This window comes from Harpegnathos saltator, unplaced genomic scaffold (genome assembly GCF_003227715.2).
Source record: "Harpegnathos saltator strain DR-91 unplaced genomic scaffold, Hsal_v8.6 scaffold81, whole genome shotgun sequence".
Lineage (NCBI taxonomy): Eukaryota > Metazoa > Arthropoda > Insecta > Hymenoptera > Formicidae > Harpegnathos > Harpegnathos saltator.
This window is the reverse complement of record NW_020230660.1, coordinates 639,088-650,000: the sequence shown is the minus strand read 5'-3', so window position 1 is coordinate 650,000 and position 10,913 is coordinate 639,088. Positions and strand designations below refer to the sequence as shown.

Sequence of the window (10,913 nt, the reverse complement as noted above, 5' to 3'; positions counted from 1 at the left end):
CGTTGACGCCGGGCGCGCATTTACGTCCGCTGCGAGTCGGCGCGTGGCATTGAATTAACTAAAAAATTAGTGGAAGCCAACCAAAACCAGGAGTTACCATAAAGGCGTGGGTAGCGAGAAGTTGCTGCTGGATTTGCTGTTGAAGGTGATGGTGTGGTGCCGGAGGTGCCGTTGCCTCCTGTTCACCAATGACGTAATTGGAGAACACACCAACAATCAACCACAACCACGTGAGCCACAGCGGCAAACATAGGGGACAGACAGGCAGTCATACGAGTAGTATAGGGTTCGATGTCACGTAGCAACGACTATGAGTGTATGTCATGAATAAAAAGGGAAAAGAAAACGAAAAACAAACAAAAAAAAAAAAAGAAGAAAGAAGAAAGAAGAGAAACGAACGAGGAGGACGTTAACGACGAGATACGACTTTTAGCCACCGCGCCGATTTGCAAAGAAGAAAATAACGAGGAGACGCGCGCGCTTTGTCGACTTTGCACACGCGCTTAGACGGGCGATTCGAGAGAATGTGTGTGTGTGTGTGTGTGAGAGAGAGAGAGAGAGAGAGAGAGAAAGGGAGAAAGAAAAAAAGATAAAAATACGCGAAGTTTCGTCGGTAGTCGAAGATTTGCTTATTTGGGTCGATCGAAAGCACCACGCGCCAGCGACGCGCACGCGACGTCGCGTGAAATTTTGACGAGCCGACGACGAAACCTGCACCCGCTTGCCCGACGTCTCCTCCGCGGTCGGTCGTTCGAAAGTTCGGCTGTGTGGCTGCGTCTCGCCCTCGTAATTAACGAGCCTCCCGAGTCGAGTGGATAAGTACGAACAGTACGAAAAATATGTTTGCGATGAGAGAAATCTAATGTGTCTGCGTCAGGGGCTCTTAACCGATGGACGGAGGTGCTCACGAAATGTCGAAAATGTATTCCATCGTCTTCGACTTACAATTGAAAAGTAACCGAAAGCTGCTGTGTAATCAAAGAGCAAAACAATGATAAGGAAAGCAAAAGTGACGAAACATCGAAACACCTCCTGAGAAAGAAGGAGAGAAAGTGACGTATGGTTAAGAACCGCTGATCTGCATGGAGAGAGAGAGAGAGAGAGAGAGAGAGAGAGAGAGAGAGAGATAGATAGAGAGAGAGAGAGAGAGAGAGATAGAGATAGAGAGAGATAGAGAGAGAGAGCGTACCGAAGAGACTCGATTTTGCAAAATTGACTGTCTATCGAGAGTATATGGAACAATCGGGTATCTCCGGGAAGTAGGGATGACACTGACCAAGAACATGCGGCGTGCTAAACTTCGAAATTCTTCAAGATCTCTCGGTGCAATGCCCGCGAGAAGGGACGCTGATAACTATGGACGGCGCGCGGTGTTCGCGCGACTGAAGGAAAATGACGAGAGAGTTTGCTGCGAGAGAGTCCCTCCTGCTCTATCGAACAGGCGAGCTTCGCTTGAATTTTGAAAATAACGCGCGCGCGCGCGCGCGACAATCTTTTTTTAAAACGCGAGTCTCGAGCTTCTCGAGAGCTCGGAAGAGAAACCTCGGAACAGCGCGCCGTCGATAACCTACGCAGCGTCGCCGAGAAACCGAGAAACGTAATCTAGTGTAGGTGGGCACAGGTAAAATATAACCCTCGACTAAACACAGACAAAAATCTCAGACCTCTCGATCTCGTGATAAAAGACGGTGTGTATGTGTGTGTGTGTGTGTATGTGAATGTGTCGACAGCAGAAAGACGTGGTGCAACGATCGTGTTAATCTGTCGGACATACCACTGCTGGTACCTGGCCAGGCACGAGAGGCTGACCCGGCGTGAGGCCCATCTGCTGCATCAGTGCGTTTTTCAACGCTAGGTGGTTGCGCCCGTTTATCAGGAGTTGGTCCTTCAGGTGCTGTGGAGGATGGAAATACTTGCACGGCGGCTTCTCCCGGTTACATCGACCCTGAAACAAAAAGGCGGGACGCGTTAGTTTGTTAGTTCGAACAACTATGTGAATTACGACGCGTGCGATTGCGCATCGCAATTTACGAATTTACGTTTCGCGTCGCACCGGCACCGGCACAATCTTATCTTACGCTTCTTCTGCAATCGATACGATCAATCGATCAATTTTCCACGAAATGAAAAGTATCGTCGTCTTGTCTCTCAATCGATGGCCGATCTGTATAAACCGGGATATCGTTTCGATAAGATTCGTTTAATGTCGAGTGTCGGATGTCGATATAGATATATTATATTAATGATTACGCTCGTCGGACTTGGGATCGCGAAACATACAGCGAAACCCCCAGCTCTTCCATATCCCTCGCAGTCATGACGATCCGTGAGGATACGCGATACTCGCAATCGCCCGGCAACTACAATAACGCGGATACTAATTTCCTGACGTCAACCTCGCTCGCCGCGCCCACACCTACACCCTCACAGCCACGCAGGCGTGCCTACACGGCAGCCAAGGATGCGGAGGGTTGTCTTGGGCGAAGCCCAACGCGCGTAACGCGAGCTCCCGTGTGCTCTGCAATTTATCCACAAATGAAACGCACTCGCGTACGAGTGGTTCATAATATAGCTAATATCCGAAAGCCACCCACGGCTTTCGGTATCCACCGTCATACCTTTGGTATCAGGCTCTCGCTCGTTCTCTCTCTCTCTCTCTCTCTCTCTCTCTCTCTCTCTCTCTCTCTCTCTCTCTCTCTCTCCCTCGCACAGACTCACCCTCCACGTAACTTGGGTGTTGGGACGAAGCGTAACGCGGTTTACGGGGTAAGTTGCGGGCGCAAGGCCGGAATACGAAAGTGATGCGAAGACGAGAGGGTGGAAGGAGAGGTCTGAGCGTGTCAAAGAAAGAGAGAGAGAGAGAGAGAGAGAGACACACGTGGAGGAGGAAGGGTGAAACGAGGAAGGGTGAAAGGTAGACGAGGCAAGGTGAGGCGAGGCGAGTGAGGTCGCGCTCGGTGTCGCGGTAGTACTAATTAGATCTTAACAATATTAGTTCAGGTAAGACGTCTATATACATGTAAGTGTATGTATGTATAGGACCGAAGGGATAGCCACCGCCAGTGCCGCCCGTGCTTTCTTACGGAAATCCAGTGGCTTTTGGTAATAGCGGCTTGCGAGTGTAAACTCTCTGTCAGACAGGGGTTGCGACGGGGCTACGGGGCTGAGAGGGAAAGGAAGGAGAGGGAGGCGGTCGTGTCGGTGAGACGAGCGCTCAAATATCGCCTAATTAAGCACATTCGAGAGTTTCGAGGAATAATGTGTAGGTACGCGGCACGAGAAAGTTTCGACCCATCGAGAGGAAATGCTCCGCCCTCTTCATCGTCTTCGCTGTCGCGGCGTCATCATCGTCGTCGTCGTCGTCGTTGTCGTCCTCGACCTCTCCGCACGCTCGTCGTCGCGCTCCACAGGAGCCGACCTCTCGTTGACACGGGGCGGTTTAAGCACGACTAATTGCGCGAGACAAGATTTCCGTTCGAGCGCGCTCGGCGTGTACGACGCGTGTCGTACGATCGCGTGTCGCGCCTTCGAAAGCCCAGCTTTCGAGTCGATGACGTTTGTTTTTCCTCATGCTTTCCCCCCCCCCCTCTCTCTCTCTTTCCTCTCTTCTCTTCCCAGATCTCCAGACTATCTCACTTTTATTTTTCGTTTAATGAAGAACCGGTCGTGTAGTAGTTCTTTAAGCTAGGCGAGTGATTCGTAAAGTTTCTCGTTCCCCGTGTAAACTCTGGCATCGGGAGGAGAGATGCCTTAGAAATGTGGAGAAAGAGAAAAGATCCAACAACGCGAACAACGGAGTTTCCACACGGATGAGACGAGGCGAGACGGCGAGGGGGAATTTATCGAGGGCGAAATAACGAACGATGTTTCAGAAAAGTTAAACACATCCGGTGAGAATTCGGAAGACCGTCGCGATCCCCCGGACTTTGTGCAATTAACTCGCTCCAACGAACTCTTATCATCGCTGCTTATTAGTTGCGCGCGACTGTGCGGCTGCCGATATCACGCTCGGCAATTCCTCGCGGCTTGAAAGCCTCGCTACAAAGTGCGCCGGCCGAGAGGCGTCATAATGACGCAAATAAATATAATTTCGGGGATATTTAAGCCGACGTACATTTTAGACACGGTGTTAACTGCTGGACGTAATATTAAAGTTGATTTAAAGGGTCTACTGATAAGAAACAGCGTTCTCCGGGGAGCTCTGCGCGAAACGCTCCCCCTCTAATTTTAATGAAACTTTAATGATATTTAGAGGATCTCCGGAGAAAGCGAGAGAGAGAGAGAGAGAGAGAGAAAGAGAGAGAGAGGGGGGCAGCCCTGTAAATCTCGCGCACATAATGACGTAATATCTCAGAGATCTTTTAACGGCCGGATTGTTTCATCCTTGAGCGAGTTTAACTTTAATACCGACGAATCTAGATATCCAGCCGAGATTATAACGAACAACACCTACAATCGTAGCGCTTCTCTATCCGGCATGTCGTAGCGACACTGATCTCTCTCTCTCTCTCTCTCTCTCTCTCTCTCTCTCTCTGATCTATCCCGTCGTGTCCCGTCCGTCGTATTGCCTTCGGATCGATAAGTGTTTATACACCGGAAAGCATCGAATAATAACGTCAAACCGCAAAGTTCGTCGACATCGCCCTTCACTGTTCATTTTACCTTGCGCTAGCAAGTACGAGGAACAGAGAGACGCCTCAACCGGTGACGCGCACGGCCGAGATAAGACTCGGTGTAATTCTAGAACTAATGGCCCGTGACGAGCTCGCAATTCGTCCCGGCCGAGAAAATTATGCCATAAAAGTGGAACACATTCTCGGCATTTTGGACAAACGATACAGCTCACACGACATTGGCGCGGCGCGCCCGTGGTGACATCTCGCAACGTTTTCACACCCCGAGCCACCGGCCGGGGCACGATCGTTTTTCCGAGCTCCTGTTGCAGTCCTCCTTTACAAGGCGAGCGCTTGTAAAGCCGACGCGGGACAATAATGAGCGATATTCGATTTCACGTTTATCCGCTTAGGCGAATGGCCCGACGTAAAGCGGCGGCGGCGACGTGTGAGGCAGGCTTTAGTATTTTTACATTGTCGATCCGGAGACGGTGTTAACCTTATTACACGTCGTAAGACGACGTGTTAAAGAACGTCTGAGCCACGCGGCAAACGAGATCCTACTTGCTTCGTGGGACTAATCTTGCGCAATCTAGACAAACGCGGCTTAACTTTGTCGCCTTGATGCAGCGCGTCGTCGACGCAGCGCGAAAACTCAAATACCGCGTACCACTCGCGTATCCAGTTTCGTATTGTTTCGTTGTATTACGATTATATCGTCGGAATAACTCTCTCTCTCTCTCTCTCTCTCTCTCTCACGGCTCTTTCTTTGCCGTCTCGTTTCGGACAAGCGCGATACGTGCGTCCTGCGCGGGAAATTGCGATAAAAGGTCCAGAGGGGATGAAAACATTCCCGACCCGAGCTGGAGATCGCATCGATGGAAATTCTCCGCGCTGTGACGAGAGTGAGAACGGTTATCAATCGATACAGCGCGAACGCTAAATAATCCTTGGCCGTTTGTTCCTTCATAACTCAGCGGCGCGAAACGGGCAGGTGTGCGCGCCAAGGCCGAAAAAATGCTTCCAATCGACTCGCACGGGCGCGATGAAGGAACGCGGCGCTTCGGGTGCCTTCATTGTTTCGGCCATCCGGCATTGCGAAAGAAACGCGGCGCCGTGCGGATGAAGGTCGGCCGGAGGCTCGAGAGAGAGAGAGAGAGAGAGAGAGAGAGAGAGAGAGAGAGAGAGAGAGAGAGAGAGACCGACTCAATTACAGTCGCTGAGCGACGCGATAATTGGGATCAAGATTGATTGTCCGTCTCCCTTTCGCGCTGACCTCCCACGAACACAAGCTACACGGACGTGCATTTCCTTTTTTTCTCCCCCGCTGCCGCGTCTCACATAAATAAAGCGGAGACGCCGCGCGCCAGTGCGGAAGACAAAATACGATTCGTCTGGACGACGACTGGCCTGTGTGTGGGTGTGTGTGTGTGTGTATGTGTGCGCACAGATCTAAGAGAGAATATTTGCTTTGCGATCAAATCTAGCATGAAATAAACTCGTAAATCTCGGTAATTGCGGTGCCGCGTACGCGGAGGGAAATTGAAATAAATCAATCCGCGTTAAGGATTATACGCGCCGCGGTTAAACACCGAAGGGAGAAAGAGAAACAGCGCTTGAATTACGGTGCAAAAATAAATGAACGCGTGTGGAGGACTCTTCGCGGGGGGATCCCATTTGAACCGCTTCGAAATTATGTCACGCGGCCGCGTAATCCTTTCCTGCGCGACTGCAGGGCTCCGAGTCGGATCCGACGAATCGACGGATTTACCCACGGCGACGAGGTCTCTGATCGCGCTCCGAGGCGCTGCAACGCGAAAGCGCGAAACGGTGTGCTTGCTCGTGTGCCGTTACAAAAGCGTTGTCCTCTCGCCGGGCGTGACGTCGAAAAAATCGGTATCGGTATCGACGCGCTCTCGGCGTGATATCGCGAGCGAGGTTCGCGTACAGATGAGTGAGAAGCACAACAGTAAACCGCGCGATAATAATTCGTCGCCGTCGCGCGAGAGCGTTCAGGTCGCTGCTTTTTCTATCCAGCTGCGCGGCGGCAGAGAAAGAGCGAGAGGTAAAGAGAAAGAGGCAAGAAAACCCTACGCGGAAATATCCGCGAAAATGACTCGACGACCAGAGCCGTAGGGGGAAGAGAGAGAGAGAGAGAGAGAGAGAGAGAGAGAGAGAGAGAGAGAGAGAGAGAGAGAGAGAGAGAGAATGGGAGAGCGAAGAAAGGAAGAAGCGAGAGGATGGCGAAGGGATGGAAGGTGCTCACTTCATGGCGGCGGGAGGTCGATGTCGAGCAACCTTTTTCACCTCGATAAAGCCCTGTCGTCGAAGGTGGCCGACGAACACGATCCTTCAGACCCGGGCTAACCCCGTTTTATAACCTCTCACCCATCTCCCGGAGCGTCGCTCCTTCCTCACCAGCCGCACCCTCCCCTAGCCGGAGCACCATCGTCGCACCAGCCCGCGATCCCGCGCGGAGCATGGAAGCATACGCCGAAAGGAAAAGAAGACGCGCGCGTCTTTGCTGCTGAAACGAGCATCGCAGACAGGATGATAGAGAGAAACTAGAGAGAGGGTGCTGAGAGAAAGAAGTCGAGAACGATGAGACGGGACAGGGTTACGAAGGGGGAGGAGGTGTCGTCGACGCCGGATAGCACACACACACACACACACACACACACCCGTCGAGCCGCCGTCCTTGCAAGGGCTGCAGAAGGGGGATGAGCGAGATTACTAGGATTTGCGCGTAGATTTGCATATCGATTTTCCTGGCGGAACAGTGTCGTATGGCGGCGAGCCGGCACACGATTTGCCTTAATTTCGCCGCGGGAGGTATCTACGACATTAGCCCGGTGGCTGCAGCTTAAGCGTGGCTGTTTCACGGCACGGTGATGCCGTTTCGGATCGCGCGGCTTGAAATTACCGCCGGTAACTCTCGCTAAGAATCGAGGAAGAAACGCGCCGGCGAGGGACGAAACGGCCGTCTACGCCGGGCGTTAAGGAGGGTGGGATTCTTCTTCGCCGGCGAGGAAACGGCGTCTCGCGTCGGGTTATAACCTTGATTTTCCCCAACACCTAACAAAAAGGAGAGGAAAAGTGTGCCACGGGCATTCGAGCTCTCGCGCGATTAAAAAAAAAATCAATGACACGCCCGCGCATTTCGCACGAAAACGAGGGAGACCAAACCCGCCGTTGTCAACGGAAAACCGACGCAGTCGTAATAATAACGTTACGAAGCGAGAGCGGAATGGAAAAATGAAAACAGATTGGCGGCGAGAGTTTCTTCGTTAATTACCTTTGCTGAGAGAGGCAGAGAGAAAGAGTAGTAAGTAATCGCGTACAAACGCAGCGCGAGCGCGAGCGCGGCGTAAACTAGTTTTGTGCAAGACATCTTAACTGCTCGCTTATTCCGCAATATCCTTTCGCAAGAGCCAGTAATCGGATCAACGGCGGAGGAGCGCACCTTTGCAAGAAGAAGAAGAAGAAGAAGAAGAAGAACAGGCGGAGAAGGAGAAGAGGATATCGGGACACAGGACGCGCTGGCGGGACGTAACCGGCGGATATTGGCGCGATGATAGGCCAGATTGAGAGGAACTTTGTTACGTATCTGGATCACTTAGGGGAGTGGAAAAACACGGCGTTGTTCCCCGATCGAATTTACGGTATCTATCGTAATATATGTATCGCGTATAGACTATGCCGATGACCTCGCGCGTCCTCGCAGGATAACCGCGGAAGCCTCTTTCGTGGGATTCCCGCGGTATATTTACGAATATCGCGCGCTACCCTCTCTCTCTCTCTCTTTCTGCGCTCTCGCGGGAAACGCGGGGAAATAACGAGAGCGCCGAAAAGAAAAGCCATCTCGTTAGACATCGAGAAACTCTGCCTGCTCGTTCCAAGCGGTTTCTCTCTCGCGCGCCACGCGGTTATATATCGCTTGGCTTCCGGCTCCGCGCTTCAACCTAATTCCCGTAAGAATCCGAGTCAAAACTCACCGGTGGGCTCTTGTGCGAAGCAGCCGGCGAAAGCCGATTGTGGGCGGGGCGCAAAAAAGCTCGCGCTTCGCCGGAGGGGGAGGGGCGAATTTTAGCGGGATTTCGCGTTGCGGAAGATAGACAACAACTGCGCGCTGCCGCGAGAAACGATGACGCGCGGCGGTCGGACGGGAGGCGGTGGAGAAGAGGCCGGGGGGAAAGCGAGAGGTTCCGCTGCTGGACTTCTATACGTGTTCTCCACTCGGGTTTGTCACGTTCCGATTCGAGGCTTTGCGGTCGCGACTACTACCGCCATCGACTACCCCCGCGCGCGCTTATACCCCACTCGAAACATCCCCTCGCTCGAACCCCCTTACTCTCTCGACCCTTAGCAGCTCGCGCAACCGTCAACCACCGTCAGGACGTTTCTCCTCCCCCTTTCTCTTTCTCTCCGTCTCTCGTTGCTCTCAAAGACGATGTGTTTTAGCCAAGACGAGCTGGCCAGTTAATTCGAAAAGTGGCGGCGGCTCTCTTTCTCTACGTGCGCGCGCGCGCGTTCCGCTCGCTTCCTTCCATCCTCGCGGCCGCCGCTGCCGCTGCCGTCTTGGAGAAACAGCAGCCGGATGTCGAGAGAAAGCCGGACCAAATGACATTAGGGGTCTCGTTTCATTACGGCGACGGACGTGAAAGCACAGCTGAGTCAGTGGCTATACCGCCGGTGTGTAAAAGGAAGTCCGTTCTCCTCCCTTTGTTTTTTACTCCCCTCCCCCCTTACACTCCCTTACACCCTTCTCATCGTCGTCGTCGTCGTCGTCGTCGTCGTCGTCGTCTTCTTCTTCTTCTTCCTCCTCCTCCTCCTCCCCCCTAGCCTCCTGCGCTCCGCCGCAAGGCTCCTCTCCTCACTGTATCTCTTCCCGGAGAGATCTTTACGGCGCTACAGAGCAATCTCCTTTTTGTTTCGAACATTTTCATTATTTCCCTCTTCGTTGTGATCTCGGCGTTTGTGCGCCGGACGCGAGGAGACAAACGGAGAACGTTGGCCCGGTTCTCAGGGCGATATCGATATCACGCGCTAGGAACTTTTCTAAAGTACATAAGGCGCGGAAAAAGTCCCGGAAGTCGCGTATATTTTCTCGAAAGCTCCAGAGATACCAAGAGTGGCGGCTACTCGCGCGTAGTTTCCGCGCAGCGCGCGGATGATATCGATGTAAGCTTCAATTACGAATTAGTGAGCGAAGTGGATGAAATTGCCGCCGCGCGGGACATTCGCAGAGTCGAGCGCGGAAGCGCCATCTCCTGTTTGCACATTCCTCGATTTACTCTTACGAGGCTCTCTAGGTGATTTACAATTTCTTCCTTCGACATCTGTCGCAAGAAAGTGCAAACGCGCGCGCACATCGCACACACACACACACACACACACATCTCAAGAGATAGCGCGCGCGCGCGTGCGATCTCGGCCGATGTCGCCCGCAACGAACGACATTCATTGCGGCGGAAAGGCCAGTTGGAGGAAGGGAGACGGCGGTAAACAAATTAACAAATTAAAAAGACAGCGGGCGCGAGCCCTCTCTACGACGCGCGGTCGTTTAATTTAACGATGTCCGCGCGCCTCGCAATACGCGGCGGCATTTCGCAGTCGCGAAGTTCTATTTCCGAGACGGCGGCGGCGCGACGACTAACGACGTGGCATTATTAACGGGCGTTCTCTCGCTCTACGACGCAACGCCTCTCGGCTAAATTGGTGGACAACGCACGAGCGAGCGTCTTCTACACGGGACAAATTTCGCCGGCGCGTCGTCGTCGTCGTCGTCGTCGTCGTCGTCGTCGTCGTCGTCGTCGTCGTCGTCGTCGTCGTCGTCGTCGTCGTAAGTGTCAGCGTCACGAGCAACAGCGTTGTCTTGTTTCGCGCCGAGCGGCGCTCTCTCTCTCTCTCTCTCTCTCTCTCTCATACGGTACATATTAATGCTGTAAAAGTTAATCCCGATACCCGGACGATCCTTTATGTAGATCACGAACTCTATTAGGTCGAGCCAGTCTCTCAACGGCGCCTATATTAGTTTCAGGCCCCCTCGCTCCGCTTAGAGTGCGCGACGTCGACGTCGTCGCAAGCGGCAAGCTCTGACGAAATTCTTAGAGGCACTCGCACACCTTGCACGTACGCCATTGCCTCGGTTGGCATTACACGGCCGGGACGTGGTAATAAAGGCACTCGATTGGCATATGAAGTGCGTTACGGAGGCTGGAGTCGGCGAGCGTGCGAGCGAGCGAGCGAACGCGAGACGCGCGTCTAATCTGCTTCGCGGAGGCGTCGGGAACGCGCGCG

At 53.0% G+C, this 10,913-nt stretch overlaps 1 protein-coding gene across 15 annotated transcripts in view; it reads right to left on the bottom strand.

Annotated features, from left to right (window-relative positions):
• LOC105190716 (histone-lysine N-methyltransferase 2D) overlaps positions 1-10,913 on the bottom strand; it is a 397,403-nt gene that overhangs the window by 33,690 nt on the left and 352,800 nt on the right. For 12 of the 15 annotated variants that reach the window (XM_011153602.3, XM_011153604.3, XM_025306879.1 and 9 more), the window contains 2 exons: positions 1,775-1,945; positions 98-178 (listed from right to left, as the gene is read on the bottom strand). In XM_011153602.3, the coding sequence (XP_011151904.1) occupies positions 98-178; positions 1,775-1,945 (252 nt within the window). The remainder of the gene's footprint in view (positions 1-97; positions 179-1,774; positions 1,946-10,913) is intronic. The other 3 variants (XM_025306881.1, XM_025306887.1, XM_025306888.1) reach the window with 1 other exon arrangement.